Source organism: Buteo buteo, chromosome 11, assembly GCF_964188355.1.
Source record: "Buteo buteo chromosome 11, bButBut1.hap1.1, whole genome shotgun sequence".
Lineage (NCBI taxonomy): Eukaryota > Metazoa > Chordata > Aves > Accipitriformes > Accipitridae > Buteo > Buteo buteo.
The window spans coordinates 18,427,283-18,446,391 of NC_134181.1; the positions used below are offsets into that span (position 1 = coordinate 18,427,283).

Below are 19,109 nucleotides of genomic sequence, written 5' to 3' on the forward strand. Positions count from 1 at the left end.
CAGGAGAAGAACGTTGATAGCATACTGATGTTTTCAGTTCTTGCTAAGTGGTCTTTACACTAAGTCAAGGATTTTTTAGCTTCTCATGCCCTGTCAGCAAGAAGACTGGAGGGGCACAAGAAGTTAGGAGGGGACACAGCCAGGACAGCTGACCCAAAGTGGCCAAAGGGATATTCCATACCATATGACGTCATGGCCAGTATGTCAATGGGGGGGGGGGGGGGGGGAAGGTGCCCAGCAGGAGCAGATCACTGCTCGGGAACTAACTGGGCATCAGTTGGCAAGTGGCGAGCAACTGCATAGTGCATCACTTGTTTTGTATATTCCAATTCTTTTTTTATTATTATTGTCATTTTATTATTATTATTTTCTTCCTTTCTGTCCTATTAAACTGCCTTCATCTCAACCCATGAGTATTACTTTTTTTTGATTCTCTCCCCATCCCACTGCAGGGAGGGGAATTAACAAACAGCTGCGTGGTGCTTAGTTGCTGGCCAGGCTTAAACCACGACAATGATATAAAGTGTGAAAATATAGGGGTTATTAAAATGTCAAAATTTGCACTATATTCAAATTAAAAAGTAAAGAAGAGCCAATTGCTTTTTATTGCCTGTCTAAAAACATGAGAATTATTTCTGTTTTCATATACCTGAATAATCAATGTAACCAAAATCAAGACTGGTGGTAAGGTGAGATGGAGGAAGAAACCATTATATAACTGTCTATCAGCCTGATCCATAGTTTATAGAAGTTAAGGAGACAATTCTGCTGACTCAGTTTTGAATCATGGCCATAGCTGTCTTTTTTTTTTTAAACACATTATCTGTACAGTGTGTAAGTTAACTGAATACAACTACCTCTACAAATGTTCATATGAAAATAGAAAGGTTTTAAAGTGTAATTTCCAAAGGTAGCTACCATAAATAAAGCACTAAGAGTGAGACTGCCTTAAGCAGCAAGTCTTGACAGTAAAAAGCATCACTAAAGACGGCTGCATTGTGGTATTTGCTTTCAAAAGTCCACACATGTAATAGATTTTTCAAGTCTGCAGTGTTGTGCGCACATGTATCAAGAGACTAGAGCAAACCTTGAAATTAAAAAAGGAAAAACATGTTGAACCAAACTACAGATGTAAAACTTCGTTATAACATGATAACGCTAAACTTTTTCATATACTCCTTTTATAAGTCTTTAACATGCACAGAAGTTATACTAAGAAAGTCCCCTGGTTTTAACTATTAGATAAGTTGCTTGATAACTACTTTATTTTCAAATGTGTACTTTTGTTTTATCCATACCACTGCAGATTCTCAAAACAAGGACTTCAAAGGCAAACAAGTTATCATGACTGCTATAAATAAATACAAGAAAAAGAACAATCTTTCTGCCTACAGGTACTATTGCTTACTGATGAACAGAAGAGAGTATGTACTTGCTACAGTGAAGCAATAATTAGTGGTACCTATATAAACTACTATTTTTAATAAATGTGAATTATACCTTTCCTTGCGTGCTCCGGCATGCCAGCAGCCTCACTCACTTTTTTGAGACCAGTGTTAATACGAGATTGAACATAGCTGTACGAACAAGGCCTATGGCCTTGAATCTGGAGCTGCTGTTTAGTTGAAATGAGTTTGCTGCGGAGGCTCTCGTTTTGTTTCTCAAGCTCACGAACTCTCTCTTGCAAATGCTCAATCATTTCTTCCAGCTCCACAGCCTGACCCAGCCGCTTGGGGCCGCCACCAACCTGTTCAGACCTTTTTTTGTCATTAACAAGCCGTATTAACTTAGTGGCCATTCTGGGGAAAATAATAAAAAAAGATGAAAAAGAATATGAAAAGTCAGCATAAAAAGCATTCTGTTGAAAGGAACATAATCACTGTGAAGACTTCAGCATAGAACCTGAATAATAAATTTCAGGTTTTGATATAACTATTACTGCCCGTGAAGAACTCTTTGAAGATAATTGAAACCACTGTGCAGCAATCTGCTTTATAGCACTGACAAATAACAGTTTCCTAAGGCTTATCATTTAAGGTTAGTAAAGGGAGGACACATTTACTCCATATGCTGCTTAAATGTAATTTTTAACACATGACCTTGTATAGGAACCTCTGCATGCTGTTAAGTAAAGTTACAGATTTGGGACGTGGTGGGACAAACTATAAAAGTTACAATTCCACAAAACATTCAATGATTGAAAGAATGCTAATAATATGCAACATTCCAATGATATATCTTTTCTAGTATTTTAGGATTTAAATATTATTTCAGTTCTAAAGCGGCTAAAATATATAGGTGGAGATATTTAAGAAGGTACTCCAGAAAAAGAGACTTAATAGTTCTCGTTACCATACTCAATTTTATACTTCGGAAATATTACCAATGTGCTTCAGAGAAGGAATGGTTAGCTGAAGAATATAATTAGATACAGAGGGTATGGTTTTCATCTGTCTTTAAAAGGATACAAATTTTGCTTTTGGCATCTCAAGAGTTGTACCTTTGATTTCTTTTAGTTTTGATAAACATTGGTAAGCTAGAACAAAAGGCAGAGAGGGCACATGGGAGTGATGTAATATACAAGAACAGAAAACATACCCAGCAGTGAATGGAAAAAACTTGGCATATAAAGAAAGAAAAGGTGGCTTTGATGATAGAGACAAGTTCAAGACTTTACAAAATTGGTCGCACATCTTCAAGACCTGTATCTAGTTTACAGAGAAACTATTTTTGCAGGCCCAGAAAGAAAACTGAAAATAAGGACACACTTCATTTGTTTAAAGGGGCTTGTTTTATTTTTGTATACTTGTGGACAGAAGCTTCTACTTAAAAGAACAAAAGTGAAACAAAAAAAATCCGTAATAACTTTAGGATGTCACAGAATGTTTCTTGCCTGTAAGCAAGTTTTTTTGTTTATTTGGTTTTTTTCAATGTACTACTGCAAATTCATTCCAAACTTTTAGTTACAAGGGTTTTGGCATGAGGCATGCTGGGAAAGAAATAGAGCTTGAGGAGTTAAGATTTTTCCTCTAGCAGTCTAGACAAACACTGTATTTTATATTTTCTGTGCCTTAAAATATTAATTCAGGTATTCCAATTTGGACATTCCATGTAAATTTACCTAAGTGGATGATGAGTGCATTTGACAGATCATCTAACAAACACAGGAAATGCCATTTGGAATAAGCAAACAATTCATTTGTTCCACCACCTTGTATTTGACAATAGCCTGACAGAAAAGATGGAAGTTCTGTCGTGCTCGTCAATTTGATCCTGACTCACTGAATACCACGTCAAAAGGAAAGAATGTTTTGGACTTCAGAAAAGTATGAAATAGTCCCACCTACAGAGGCAGTATCTTCAGATGCCCTTTCATTAATTGGTTAGCTTCTGTCCAGAAGCTAGCTGCTTAGATGCAGCAACATTTTATTAGCTGTTTAATATCTGTCAGTGACATAGACAGTGGGATTGAGTGCACCCTCAGCAAGTTTGCCGATGACACCAAGCTGTGTGGTGAGGTTGACACGCTGGAGGGAAGGGATGCCATCCAGAGGGACCTTGGCAGGCTTAAGAGGTGGGCCCATGTGAACTTCATGAAGTTCAACAAGGCCAAGTGCGAGGTCCTGCACATGGGTTGGGGCAATCCCACACACAAATACAGGCTGGGCAATGAGTGGATTGAGAGCAGCCCTTCGGAGAAGGACTTGGGGGTATTAGTGGATGAATAACTGAATATGAGCCAGCAATATGGACTCACAGTCCAGAAAGCCAATCACATTCTGGGCTGCATCAAAAGAAGTGTGGCTACCAGGTTGAGGGAGGCGATTCTGCCCCTCTGCTGCACTCTTGGGAGGCCCCACATGGAATACTACGTTCAGCTCTGGGGTCCCCAGCATAAGAAGGACATGGACCTGTTGGAGCGAGTCCAGAGGAGGGCCATGAAGATGATCAGGGGGCTGGAGCACCTCCCTGATGAGGACAGGCCGAGACAGTTGAGGTGTTTTAGCCTGGAGAAGAGAAGGCTCCAGGGAGGCCTTATAGCAGCCTTCCAGTACCTAAGGGGGCCTACTGGAAAGATGGGGAGGGACTCTTTAACAGGAAGTGTAGTGATGGGATGAGGGGTAATGGTTTTAAACTGAAAAGAGAGTAGATGATATTAAATATCAGGAAAAAATTCTTTACTGGGAGGGTGGTGAGACATTGGAACGGGTTGCCCAGAGAAGTTGTGGATGTCCCATGCCTGGAAATGTTCAAGGTCAGGTTGGATGGGGCTTTGAGCAACCTGGTCTAGTGGAAGGTGTCCCTGCCCATGGCAGGGGGGTTTGAACTAGATGATCTTCAAGGTCCCTTCCAACCCAAACCATTCTATGATTCTATAAGTAATTTTGGATTAATTAGCCCTCCTGGAATATAGCAGTACCATGAACAGTTCTGCTGAGTCCAGCGCAGCATTAAGTTTAACAATAAGCCTAAAGTTGCTTGCATATGTTTGGGTACACTGGGTACTGTGCTCCCCATGGTACTTGGGACTTCTTCAACGAAGTTATCTATTACCCTGAATAAAGGAGAGCTGATCATAATTATAAAGATATTTTAGGGCTAACTAGAGCCCATCTAAAAGGCTAGATATCAACTTCGTGGAGGACAGAGAAGGAGAAAAAAGGGGCAGAATCTCTCTCTATAGGCCCTTTGATTCTTGGATGAAATTCCTGATGAATAATTAGGCTTTTATAGCTTCTTCTTCAGTTCTCAGAATACCTGTTATATTTGTACTCAGCATAGCTATGAACCCAAGGTACCAACTCTGAAGTGGTGGATAGCAGTGTACCTCTCTACATGGAGATCTAATACTGTCCACTGCAAAAAATATCCCACATACCACAGAGACAACCAGAAATCAATACAAAAATTAATTCCAATGAGTGACTTTTGCTGCTGCTTTGAAAAGTACTCTGAGAAAAATCAGCATGATTTTTAATTTGTTGATAATGCTTTGAAGGGCAAAAATGTTACTGTGAGCTAAAATAAAAACATTAAAACCCATACCTTTTAATTTTCTCCTCTTGCTTATTTGCATGCTGTTTGAGTAAGATGTTCTCATCATGTAAACGAAGAAATCTGTCTTCCAGTTCCTCTCGACTGATTCGTGATACAGCTTGTCGAGCTTTTACATTCTGTGTAGTTGATGATTCTACCCAAACCAAGACAACTTTAAATTACCTTCAATACATTCAAAAACATGTAATCCAAAGTCTAACCCACTTTGAAGTACTGAAAAAAATATGAAAATTTTAAAGTAACTTGATATTTTACACTTGTATGACTCTGTTGATTAATTTTTTCAGATTTATTGTCATATTAATCACTTCCTTTTTCCTCCCTCTTACAGATGAAATAAGTAATTCAAATGATACAGCAAACTGATTACCTACTAGATAACACAAAGGAAATAGTTTAGCAAGGAACAAGGTACTGTCAAACATACTACTTAAAAAAAATAACACGAACATTACCATGGAGATGCTTTTTAATCTGTTTCAAAGTTAACATATTCTCTTGAAGCTTGAAAAAGTTAACTCATAATTCTGTAAATTTACTAGATACAAGACTGAGCCCAGTAGTTCCATTCTAATAGCAGCTGAGTAACATATCAGAATTGCATAGTACTTTTGGTTCCCATTTTGTTAAGTGGGTCTGGCCTTGCCCTCAATTCAGCAAAAAAGTCCTCTTTTCTTCTGGAAGGATGAACTTTATAGCTCAATGAGATCTCCAGTTTTTAGCACCTCATAGCAACTCCCCTCTTATAACAAGCAACATGAACACAGAATGGGTCATAGTATCTTTCAGAACTTAACCCAGATTTTGAATGGTATTTGAACTTAATTTTGTGAGTGGGAATGTCAGAAACATGTTTAGAAAGAAACTTAAGAAGCCACTGATCAAAGTCTGTAACTGTAATAAATAGCAGCTGGTACAAACCTTGTAGTCCTCCAATTCCAGCTAGAGTGAGACCTACGTCTCTCACAGGCAGGTCCCCCACAGTTTCATCAGCTGGAACAGACATAGCTTATCTATGGATAACAAAATTCAAATGAAATTCTTCTCCATCTGTAACTTAAACTGCGAGACTAGAATGAACTACAATACATCATATAAAATGAAGGAAAAAGTAATGACAGATTCACTGAAATGACAGATTTGTATGTTACTGTAAATGCTCCTATCTCAATTGTATCGCTCAGAGGACAACCTCAACTTTCAAGTTAAATGTTAAATCAGTTTTAATCTGTGCACAAAATATGGCTTCTTTGTTATGCAATAGCTCCAACTGTATTTAATGTATGTAGAATTAGCTTTTTTGAAGTTCTAGTTCTGTTGTCTTCAGCAGTCTTCAGCAATCTTTGGGCTAAGGCCATATTTTTAAGTGCATGTGGGAGGGGGACCTGGGCTGGGGGGTGTTCATTTTGTTTGTTCATTTTAAGACAGGTCAAAGCTTAAGGCATCAACTGGTAGATAACTAATGCCATCTTCTACATTTTGAATGGGACTCTTTGAAATGGAGGTGCTAGGGGTTACGAAGTCATTTCAGTATTGCCTACCATTCTCTTAGTCTTCTTTCAATCATTGTCATAAGAGAAATTACTTTCCAAGGTAGAGATTCTCCTATGAATGATTCTCATAAATACGAACACATTTCTTTCTTGAGGCTACAGAAAGCTTAGCTACATGACGAAGTGAGATTAGGAAAGTATTAATGTGAGAAAGTACTACATTTGTTTCAGTGTAATATATGAAGATACTCGTTAACAACTACTGTTACTTTCTTCTCTTCCAGTGCAGAAGATTAGATGTCGGCCACAGAGTCAAGTAAGGCTGAAATAGCATGCAAAGAGAGACATGAAGTCCTTTGGACAGTCTTTTTTTCCCCCCTATTGTTGCACACTTCAGGTGATATAAATCCTTAGTGAATCTAAAAACATCTAGGAAAGCATTGGAATGTTACTAAAGACCTGCATCAGAGGACAGAAGTGACACAGTATAATCCACAAACATTCCATGAAGTATCTGTTAATTCTATCCTAACCAAAACTGCTGCTAAAGATATGCCTTTTTTCTACCAGTAAAGTCTTCTATCATAAAAAGGTCTCCTTATGGCTTTGTCCAAAAGGAATGAAAAGGATTAATGGAAGATTAGATTCCAGCAAGTCAATCTTGCTTTCAATCTTTTGTTTTGTCATCACTAAAATTTAGGATAAAGTATTATTTCCAACTTTCACTGTTTATATCAACCTGAACACATTTTTCTTTCATGTGGAACAAATGCTTCCTTGTCATGACTGTTGAAATGCCTGAACGGATCTACCATTGTAGATTAGCAATAAGTTTCAATGCTCTCAGTCACAGAAACAGAATACTACTTCATGACGTTGAGGTCCATGGCATGCAGCCATTGTAATGAATGGCACAATTCTAATGACAGATGCATACGTACTAGAATCCAGCTCCTCAGTGTTCTCAGCTCTTTTTGTGTTATTCACACAAATCCCCCAAAACTTTTTTTTGTAATTTGTTAAATTAGCACTATCTGCAGTCATTGACTTCACTCAGGTGTAGGTTCATTACTGCAGTCATAATTATACGTCACTGTATCAATATCACTACAGCAATTGAGATTAAAGTGAAACAGAAACCTTTATCTCTAGATGATCAGTCCAAATTTGGTTCATGATGGTGGCAACAAGAAGATGCTACCATTATATGTCCTTCTAGAATGTGGTTATCTTAGTCTTCACAAATCAAAAATGACAGGTTTTTTTGGCAAATTTCAGAGAGGTCAAGTGCTAACCAAACATTTTATCAACACAACTCCACAATGTTTGTGATCTAGCAAAATCAAGTTTCAAAAACTCTAGCACAATAATAGGCACGGGCAAACATTACTGGTTTTTACTATTTGCCACTTGCTAAAGAAACTTTGCTATGGATATCTGCCTGTTATTTTCAGTGTGAAAGAAATACATTCATTTAAAAAACAAAGACAAAACAACACATGCTTATCCCTCAAATAAACAAACAAAAAACCCCTTGTCAGTAGTAATCCATTACTGGCTGCAGCAAAAACACAGAAATATTTAAGTTGCAAGCAAACAAATATAGCAGGGCTGGACAGGAAAGGTGAAATTTTCAAGAGTAAAAGGAAGAATTATTTTTTTCATTTTCATTACAAAGTGACAGAAATTAAGTATTCAGCTTTCTTTTCTGTCCTAGGCCACAGGAAAAGAAAAAACAAATTAACTGTTAACTGTTTTTATGAAAAAGAGTGGTTTTAGATAGAAACAGTACAAACCTGCCTCTTGATTTTAGGGAGGCAAAATATAATTACAGATTTAGAATTTGGCCTGGCAATTTATTTGCCTCATCAGTAACATAAGAACCACCTATGTCTTCAATAATCACTAAAAACCATCATTTATGCTTCTTCTTCGAGAAAGTACACTTCAAACAGCAAATCATGTGTTACATATGTTACAGTTACTTTTTGAATATTAGGCCAGCGTCAATCACAAACACTGAAACAAAATTACTTTCCTTGCAGTCAACAGTTCCAGCATTGTTTCTAAAAGCATATGAGATTTCTCCACAGAGTTCCACATTACTTCTTTGGAAAGCATTTCCAAAGCAATTAAATCTGACAAAACTGTACAGCAACATTGCTACAAAAGTGATTGTACTTAAGAGTCCACCATTTCCTAAAATAAAGCATAATAAAGCAAAAGAGATATAAATTTGTATTTGCATCTGGACAGATCCACATGCCATGCTGAACCTCAACAACTTAATTCTTATTTCCAAAAAAGGTCACCCTACAGTCACTTCAGCACTTCTTGTTCCTAAAAAGTAAATTAAAAAAAAAAACCAAACCCCTTCACATACAAAGAGAGGAAAATTTTCCATATCTCTGGGATTAACCTCTAAGAATTTCAAGTTTGGTATAAGCAAGAATTTTAGATACAGTTACTGAAGTTAAAGAAACCATAACTTTCTTATATACTGCACTACTACAAAACTGGTGCTATCACCACCTATATCTGATGAATTACTACAAAAACCCACATACAAGTTTGCAGTGTTACACAAGACCAGATAGTAATGAGCATGAATACTTAAAGTATCAGATCTCATGCTTTAGGTTCAAATTCTTATATAACTCACAGAAGCATACTGTTCTCTCTGCATCATTCAAATGTGGCAAAACTGAGGAGGGATTACTTAAATTTCCAAAAGTTCTCAGCCAGTGGGGGCTAGTTCTCAGCTTGCAGGGTTTCTATTGAAATCGTAACAATTACAACACTTAATCATTTCAACATAGATTTAGAATTTCATTAGTCTTGGCCATGGTCAAGATGATGGTTTTCTTACAAAATCCTACCCCACTTCTCTGGCAGAGGGAAGAAAAAAAAGAAAAAAAAAGAAAAAAAAAAAGGGGGAGAGACAGACCACCCATCTACCTTAGCCTATCACAAAGTATTTCCAGTCTACATTCTTCCTGTATTGACTCCTTAAAGATAAATGTTTGCACCCTATCGGGCCTGGTATCTAAAATAATCTCATTTATTACTTGGTAGGAGTATATACACATATTGTCTTTCAAACATCATCTGTTGCAGGGTTGTGAGTTTAAGGAAGTGGAAAGGAAAAAAGAGAGAAGCTATGGAAGATATTAGGAAAGGAGATCACGACATCCTGCTGCAGTCTGAGAGAAAAAACATCTCCCCGACCTGTAAATCCTACTGCAACACAGAAAAATCAAAACAACCGTGTCTTGCCTTCAAGATGTTTTACAAGTGCTTTCCAAATTTTTCTTCAGCTCCGTCAGTTCTGACAATAACTTACACGACTGGGGGGAGGGGGGGGGGGGCAGGCAGGAAAGGTAGCGTTTGCCTCCTGAAGGAACGCCTACACTCCCCGTTTTTTCCCGCCCTCGGGCACAGGAACACAGCTCCCGCTGGAGTCCAGCAGCCTTTTTACGTACGTAACAGAGGCCACAACTGAGGAGGACTATAGGGCTACTTTTTAAAAAAAAGGGCGAGGCTCCCTGCCTCTTCCCACGGGCGCTGAGCCGCGAGCGAGGCAGCCTCACAGATCTGAAACAACCGCTTCGGGAGCGCAGCCCCAGGCCGGGCCCCCCCTCAGCGCGGGAGAGCGCCGACCCCCCGCTCCTCAGCGACTCCGGCTCCCCGGGGTGGGGACACCCCCGCGTCAGGACGTGGCGCCACATCCCCCTGAGTAGCTCCAATATCGCTGTCCTCCCCCCGCCGTGCCCCAGAGGAGAAAAAGCTCCCCCCGTACTCACAGCTCCCTGCCAGCCCTATGTCTTCTCTCAGCGTTCTGTTAGCAACTACGCCTGTTGCTACCCAAACGCTTCCACTTCCGGGGACTGCAGGACCCCGCTGCCCGCTGGGAGTGGTAGTTCGGGAAGGGCCGAGCGCCGCCTCCGCCTCACGCGAGGGACTACAGCTCAATTTTCGCCACCTGCTCCCCGCACCCGTGCCGCGGGGCGTGCCGGGAGTTGTAGTCGCCCTCAAAGCTGCGCGTCGGGCTGGTGGCGGCGGGAGCTGCTCAGTGCAGCTAGGGGAGGAGGGCTCTCGTTTCGGGCGGGCGGCTGGCCGAGGCGGCAGCATGAAGAGGAGAGCGGGGGAGCGGGAGAAAGAATTGAAGGTACCTTCTCTTTGCTTCCTGCTCCGCTTCAGCCCTGAGGAGCGTGCCCGTGGCGAGCCCTCTTCCCTGCGGCTGCTGCGCGGCTCGTGGGGCTGCAAGGGGCAGAGCGAGCCCGCCCGCGCCCCGGCAGCTCCAGTGCTGGAGCGGGGCCTCCGTGCGAGCGGGCTCCGAGGCCGCCGTGAAGTTTATTGTGAAAGGGAAGTAGCCCAAGCACCGAGCTACCTGCGGGGGTTACACAGCCGGGGGGGAGGGGGAGGGCTGGCGGCGGCTGCTGCCGTCCTGCGCCGCCTGAAGAGCCGCCGCCGCCGCTGCGCGCGCTGCCAACGGCCGCCTCCTCCCCGCCTCTCCGCAGCGGCTTGGAGAGGCCGGCGGAAGCGCCGGGCCGGAGCCCTGGCAGGGCACGGCCCAGGCTCACGGCCCTTCCCTCAAGTCGCTTCGGTTAAGCGCGCCCTGTGCGTGTGAAGTAATCCCCGGAGCCTCGGGGGATGGGGCCCGGAGGAGGGGCTGCCAGGTCGGTGCGGGAGGGCTGGTGGGAGTTCCGGCGCGGCTGAGGGCTCTGCGCCTGCTTGGGGCCGGGCTGGCTTGGCCGTGGTGCTCTGACTAACTGGGAAGTCTCGGACTGCCCTCTCCCTTTAAAGAGGGGATCCTCGTCCAGCTTTAACGGTGGCTAGTAATAAAGATTTTTACCGTCTGGGCAAGGTATTTCGATTTAAAAAAGGAGTTCTGTGGCGTTATCTGGGAAAAATTGTGCAAGGAAATACATGTTTGTTTTTGTCAAAACATGCCCAGTGAGGCGATGCGTTATGCAACTGCGCTTTTATTTTCAGATTTAAAAGTGCTCTTATGCTACACTACTCTGCACCAAGCTTAACCTAAGTAAACATTTTTAAGTCTTTTATAGCATCCTGGCTTTATAATATTTTTTCTCGATAATGTTTTTAGCTGCGATGCTGTTACATGCTTACATTGAAGAGAAGATGCAATTACACTGTGTAAGCAAACAGCATTGCTGAATGTTTTGCTGTTTCGGGTGCCTTTGAAGGGCTTGTTTCTACCACGTTGTACAATAGTTGGCTGCTACTCTTGATGGTTGTTGTACCTCTGCTGATTTTGTTTACAAAATAGTAGTACAGAGAAGCAGGAAGTTACTTGTTTGAAAGCATAATGCTGGTTAATGAAAGGAAGGCTAATTCCATTATAAATTTAGAAAAAGCTTCCTAAGATGGTAGTCTGCTTCACCTGTCTCTGCATACAGAACATACTGGTTTTGATATTGCTATTAATTTACAATTTAACATTAAAGGTTATTTCACTAGGGGGGCAGCGAAAAGGTCTGATCTAAGTTTGCAACTAAATATTTTAGTAGAAAAATAACTTTAAAGCCTGTTCACAGTAGTAAGAGCCTTAACAACTCTTTAAGGACAACCTAGTGATTTTGTAATTAGTCCTTCTGCTGTCCCTCATCGCTGAAGGACAGGAACTTCAGAGTGTCTTGTGTTCTGCTCTTCCCATATACGTGAAAACACGTGCTGATGTAAGCTGCTCCATCCAATCCAATGTAATTACGTTGCAGAAAAAAACCCAACCCATACCTTTTTTAGCCTGCACATTTATGCTATCCATCCAAGGGCTTTTGTCTTTGCAATACATCTGACACGTATTTGGGAATCATTTGCATTAGGAGAATAATTGCCATTGATGAGATAATAATTCAAGGATATGTGTGAGGGAGTAAGAGGATGGAACTGTGAACTACACTGGCAAAGGCTGTAGGAGAAGGCGGCACCTGAAGAGGCATCAGAAGAGCAATGTGTAAGAAAAACTCAAGGAAGCTAGAGCGAAAGAGTACTGCCTTAGACACATCTAGATGTTGTAGGTGCGCAGAGAAGGTTGAAAATTAAGGAAATCCTTATAGAGAATTTAAAGGTGTGAATACTTATAGGATGGCTTAGGGGCTTGTAAGTTGGGTACTGCTTGAGGCAAACTGAGTATATTGAAAGTGAAACAAAAGGAGCCTGTAGAATGTCTTAGAATAAAGGATGCCAAAGGAGAAGGCAGCAATGGGAAAAGGAGGGGTTATACAAGAAGAAATATATGCTTTCTTTTCATGGGAGCATCCTCATACTGGTATTATTTTATAGAACTTAATTAGAAATTTAATCTTTGGGCTCCTGGCACAATGCCAATTCACCCTTCACTCCCTAGGTTTAACTGTTGTTTGCTTATGTTGCTCACCTAAGAAATACTGAAGGCAAAGGAAGTATGTATTTATTGTAGTAGTTCTGCCAAGGCTTCCATTTAGGTCCTGATCAGAATTATTCATAGCAAACCAAATATTAGTGAGGTTAACCTGACCTCTTCTGGAGAGTAAGATTTATGAGGCCTACTAATGGGAGGGAAGTGGTTGGACAGAGAAGCTGGTTTGGATTATGTATCTCCTGGCAGTGTCTCTGTTCTGGAGAATTAAGTCCTGAATAAAAGTTCTAGTTTTGCTGTAATTATATACACTTAAATGCTATCTATCAGAAACCTGGTGAACGGCTTTTGCTTTGTAATTATGCAGTGTGTTTCTTACATGTGATAAGCTGTTTTCTCTCTCAAATTTTCATGTATATAGCAAGCTTTGATTTATGCTGTTATAGAAGAACATTTCTGTTCCAAGTACATGTGGTAGAAATTCTTTAGAGTGCAATGCTGTCATATAGCAACTTCCACTTTGCAGATCACTCAATTGGATTGAGTAAGATTGAGTGTGTAGGACAAATGAAATTGTTTATACTAGTATTTGGTGTTCTAAGCCCAAGAGGAGGAGGAGGACACAAATTCATTCTTAGGAAGAGGGTCTGAAAAAAACTGGGAGACAATAGCCAGAAGTTAATTACTCAGCTGTCTTAAACACCATGTTGGGGATGCAAGTGTCCTCTGGAATATTTCTCTGAGTCTTAAATGGACAGCAAACCATGATTATTCTGAAGTTTCTAAAGACATCTTTAGAGATGTTGTATGCCATCAGCTTCTCTGGTCTTCCCTATAGCAAATATTACTTCTGTGCATAAAACCAGAGCTGTTAGAGTAGATGTTGCTCATTAGCTAGAAAGGCATTTTAATGAAACAGTCCATTGGGATTGTGTTTCATTTGTTTGTTTAAACTTAGAATTAAGTTTTAATTAGTACAGTTTAGAGTTATTTTAATTCTTTTTTCTTTACACTGTTGGTCAGAGTTTTGGTCAGCTTGCAGTAAACTTTTTTTTGACGGGTGAAGAAAAGGTACCACATGAGGTAAAACCAAACATAAACCTCTTATTTAGTAGTCTACTTAGACTATTTTCTCCTTTAAAACTTGGGAAGAAAGCTGTTCTGCTTTTAGAATGTTTATTATCTTGATTAATATTAACAGGTTAGTTAAAAAAGTTAATCTTTAATGTAAGACTGTTCTCAAAACTTACTTAGTCAAAGTTGGGTTTTTTAAGTAAGTTTCAGTGTGACAGATGTTAAGTTCTAGTAACTATCTTTATATGCTTCCTCTTGCCACTCTGCATATTAAGACCCTGCGTCACTACTGTGTGAAAGATAAGATGCTCAGCCAGTCTGAGTATTATTTTCTCTAACTTTCAAAAGATTGCATTGACAGGTCTTTGGAATAGACCACTAAGCCCAGTTCATAATTACCTTATGTAGCTGTTTATGCTAATTCACATTACTGTGAAGCCAGAACTGACTACAGAGAATATATTCCACAGACATTACTGTTACGTTTGTACAGCTCCCAGCACAGCTGGGACCCCAGTCCAAGAAAGTTATTGCTATACAAATAATAAATGCATCAATATACACATGTCTGAATATTCACAAGGGCTTTTACAAAGGTATTCGTGTCTCACAAATGTGAAATTGCACATGTTAGACAAAGTGGCAAGGAAATATAAAGCTTTAAATAACACAAAGCTTTGCATGTATTTTAGTTACAAGGAGGAAAAGGGAATATACAGTGTTTTGGCTGAGATTTCAATGAAAGTCTTATTTCCTGCATCATCCTCATTTTTGCAAGCTGGAAAATAATACATGTTTACAAGATAATATAGGTTGCTTCTACGTATTAATACTCAGAGAAAAATAGGCATGTATCCTCAGAGCAGTTAAGAGCAGGGGAATGATTTTAGGATTAATGCTGAAAAATGTCACCCATACCATGCAAAGAAGTATATAAACTTTAACATTGTCTTATCATACTTTGTTCAAATATTACATTAATTTCTTGTTTCCTGTTATTCTTCTGCCTCTTAAGATATAAAAACATACAAAATTTTCTAATTGACAGATTAAATAGATTATTTTAGAAGTTGTATTTAGGAAAATTAAAGTTAATGAAACAGCTTAGATGCAGTTAAATAAGCTTCTTGTCATGTCATATTTCTGCTTAGGTAAATGGTGTGCAGGTTTTAGCAGAATCAGCAGCCAATACGCCAGTAGCAATTTTTGTGGTAATCACATTATTGGCCCTTCCCATTATTAACGAGACAATAATTAAGAAATAGTGTTGATAGTCACATAACACATGATTTGTATATTGGAAATGGTCAAGTAGAAGCCTTGCATATGCAGAATAAAATACAAGAAAGAATGAGTGGCAAATGTTCCTTGCTTTTAAATTTATCACATTCCTGCTGCTTAAATTGCCTCAGCTGCTAATGCTGGAACCATTACAGTAATGGACTCAGCAAATGAAGGAGAACCAAGACATACACACTTTATTACTGGAGGGGTAATTTTCTCTTCATCTGTAATAGCAGCAGTGCCTAGTATTGATCAGACCATCAAGATACTAATCCTCTGTAAAATTACTTGTTATAACTGAAAATGTGTTAATCCAAATCAGTCTGTGTCCTGACTTTCTACTTACTATTGAATACAAACTATTAGATGGTTTATTTTTTGTGATTTAAAGCCTTTGTATTGATAATAGCAGGAGCTTCCTTTGCAAGAGTGCATGCTTAATCTTAGCTATGGCCCAGGGTTGTCTTTTTGTTTTAACTAGAACATCACCCACTTAATTAAGAAGTGCATGTCTATCTTGCTGCTCTGAATTATATTGCTACTTTAGGCTCTGCAGATTTATTAAACATGTTTTACATTCAGCCTCTTGTTTTTGCTGTAAATAAGAACAGATCTATGCTTCATGTGTTAGAATCTTCTAAGATCTTGGAGCTAGGGATATGAGGAGCATGGATACTGAAAACACTAATTTATGTTTTGTTGACTGTGGCCTGTAAGGCTATTGTGTATGAGAGTAATGTAATGTCAAATGCCAGGGATCTAAAGGTCTTCAGTTTACTTTGATCCTGGTGATCCACTACATCAGACAATGGTATGGGACCTGTGCATATTCCATACCTGAATATGCACTCTTGGGAAGGCTTCTCCTTTTTCTTTTTCTTTATCCCCCCCCCCCCGCCTCATCTCTTTTGTCATAGTCTTGTATGTTAAGATTGTAAGCTTGTGTCTGCTACTTGTATAGCCTCTAGCCAACTAAAATTTTGGCTCTGTTGCATGCCACAAGTTTAATAGCTGTTACAGGTACACAATACCTCGTAGGACATGGCTGCATGAAATGGTTCCATTAACCCTGACCTTTTGTTAGACTTATTAATATGGGCTTCTATCACATGACAGTCATTGGTATCTTGCCAGCTTATGGGGGCAAGAAATGTCCTAGAAGTGGGACAAGATGTGAAACTGGTTGCTTATTTTAAAGAATCTGGTAGTGTTCCATGCATTCTAGGAAATATTTGTTGTTGTAGTGTCAATTAGATTTTTGCTCTGGCAAAATGAACAGCATGTTTGTTTACCTAATTACTCCTATGCTTTCTTTTTTTGTCATAATTTAATTGATTGAAGTTGATTCATTTAGAGAGACTTCACATTTCCTAAAAGGTATTGGAGCACCAATACCTTTACAGGGATTTTGATTCCTTGTCTGCTTCAGAACACTAGATATTTTTTCCCGCCCCTTCTAATAAAGAATATGAACAGAGCATATGTTGCTTAATTCCAATTTCCCTAATGAACAGCCTCTTTACTATAATTTTCAAGACAGCAGACTAGAAGTGTGTACAGCAAAGCATCTTGTGTGATGATGTGGTGATTTGGGGGAGTTCACTTATTCAGCTGAAACCTACACTGCCAAATATAAGATGAACTTTAAACTTTTCTGTTGTCATAGTAAACTTGTAACTAGACTGTTATTAAACATGAGGATGTTCTCAAACAGCAACACTGAGAAAAGAAAACAATCATTTACAAATCCAGTGTTAGCTGTGCAGCGTCTAAAAACATGTTGATAGTTGTTTAAATTCATTTTCAAATATTTTCTATGATTTGTGGGATTCAGGAAAATTAAATTTATCCAAAAAATGCAAGGGAAACTACGTTGTGGAAATCCTTCCTGTTTTCTGTAGAAAATAAAACTTCATGTGGATTGAATTTTTGGTTTTGAATGAACATCCTTCTGAAGAGAAACCTTTTGGAAGTTGTTAGCAGGTGATTCAATTTCAGAAAGCCAGGCAGTCTCAGAGGTAGGTCACCCACACCCTGTTGTCTTCTGATTCTGAACTTAGCTTATAAGCTTAGAAGTTTCAGATGGAAATTGGCATTTTTTAAATGAAGCTATAGCGAAATGTCCCTGCTGGAGGTGGAGTACTGGGCCTACTTTCACTTTCATTTATAGATTTGGAAAACATTTAATGAATATTTATTATACTTTTCCCTTTTACAGCAGGTAGGATTCAGTTTCATCTGACCCAGGTTGGTGAAAACTAGACAGGCCAAATAGTTTCTGTTCCTAGTGCAATTGCTGATCAAACTTATGCAGCCTTCAGCTGAAGTGGGATTGGGCTCTCAAGCTTTTAATAATTCATCCGTTTCTTAAATTATTTAACCTTTAATGACCAAGATCATCCAAAATATCAAGTGATCTTCTTCCCTTCAGTTGAGACTAAAAAGCACTATAGCGTGTTGCTGTATTCTGATAGGTTCACTACTGAAATGCAAAACACGATTATGAATATTTATTGGCTTATAAAGTATGGGACAGATTAAACATATCTTTGGAGCTTTATGGATAGAAAATGATACTGCTGTAATTTCAGAACACTTTTTTTTTGTTACTGGAGTCTTACTATGGGAGGAAACTCTGCTCTACCTTATTTAGCTTAAAAGTTGTTTTCCTTTGTACACACGCTACATCACTTTCTAAAAGAATTACATCTTTATCTCTAAGAACTTGTTCAGTTTCATTTTGCCCTTTTATCTGCTGCTCATCCCACCATTTTTATTTAAGACTGTAAAGTTAGTTTAGTGTAACTGCTGTTGTCACCTTTGCCCTCAGCTAATCAAATAGTTTACCTTGAGGGAAGCATTTATCTCCCACTTTCATTATTATTATTTTCGTAGCTGTAAAGATATATATTTTATGTCTCCAGAAGGCTGTAACAGTGAAACGAGGTATTGATCTGCTGTATTTGGCAATTTCTTTCCACCTTGCCATCGATATCATGTCAGCCTCTGTCTGTACTGTGGTTGACCTCACAAATAGCTCTTTATGTTCCCATTGGATTCAAATGATATACTATGCTCAAAACTAAATCAATGAATGATTATAAAGTTTTTAGTATTATTTCATAACCCCCAGGCGACTGGTACTTCATGCAGTGAATACTTGAAAAGGTACTTGATTAAAATATGTTGCTGATCCTGTTCTAAGGTTCAAAATTGTATTGAAATCAATCAAACATCCCATAATATTAAATTCAGGGTCTGACTTACCTATTTCTGTACAGATACTAAAATTACTGAAACTTCTGCCTGTAATTCACCAGAGAGACTCTAGTCTATAATGGCAAAAGATTTTATTTAAAGCAAAACCTCCCACTTCTGATGCATGCTGTGTCCTCTGTTTTGAGAGCAAAAATTTCACACACTGGATCTTGCCAGTGAAAGATCATGAATGTTACACTGTACATGCTTTTAGGTGAAAAAACGGAGGTAAAGATCAGATAAGGTTTTCATCTCCAACAAGTGAACAGTAAGTTTAAGCAACTTTGGGATTGGAAAACATTGCTCTTACTGCTCGGTAGAATCATACACCTTACGTATACTTCTAACAGTTTAACTGATAAAATTCATGTTCAAATACCTATTTAATAGATTTAAAAAAAAAACAACCTCTGAATGGAAATAGGTAGGATTTTCACAAGCATTTAAAGGACTTTAGAAGCCCAGTCCCATTGATACTGAATGTGCACTTGAGTTGGGCAAGAAGCTTTTGAAAATCTGACTCTTGTCTCAAAGCAATAGATCTCTTGAAATGTACATCTGTATTTGGAAAGGACTGA

At 39.2% G+C, this 19,109-nt stretch overlaps 2 protein-coding genes across 21 annotated transcripts in view; one reads left to right on the forward strand and one right to left on the reverse strand.

Annotated features, from left to right (window-relative positions):
- The window catches only part of RPGRIP1L (RPGRIP1 like), an 81,421-nt gene extending 70,577 nt beyond the window's left edge, over window positions 1-10,844 (reverse strand). For 9 of the 16 annotated variants that reach the window (XR_012652217.1, XR_012652218.1, XM_075040250.1 and 6 more), the window contains exons 1-4: window positions 10,355-10,433; window positions 5,980-6,071; window positions 5,047-5,191; window positions 1,501-1,799 (exon numbers count right to left, since the gene is read on the reverse strand). Coding sequence is in view for 13 of the 16 variants with exons in the window: in XM_075040250.1 (XP_074896351.1) it covers window positions 1,501-1,799; window positions 5,047-5,191; window positions 5,980-6,064 (529 nt within the window). In the remaining 3 variants the exon portion in view is untranslated. Of the gene's footprint in view, window positions 1-1,500; window positions 1,800-5,046; window positions 5,192-5,979; window positions 6,072-9,827; window positions 10,296-10,354; window positions 10,434-10,723 lie in introns of those variants that run through there. The other 7 variants (XM_075040247.1, XM_075040249.1, XR_012652219.1 and 4 more) reach the window with 7 other exon arrangements.
- Window positions 10,562-19,109, forward strand: part of FTO (FTO alpha-ketoglutarate dependent dioxygenase) — a 260,795-nt gene continuing 252,247 nt past the window's right edge. For 4 of the 5 annotated variants that reach the window (XM_075040261.1, XM_075040268.1, XM_075040264.1 and 1 more), the window contains exon 1: window positions 10,562-10,719. In XM_075040261.1, the coding sequence (XP_074896362.1) occupies window positions 10,681-10,719 (39 nt within the window). In that variant the 5' untranslated portion in view covers window positions 10,562-10,680. Of the gene's footprint in view, window positions 10,720-11,097; window positions 11,419-19,109 lie in introns of those variants that run through there. The other variant, XM_075040265.1, reaches the window with a different exon arrangement.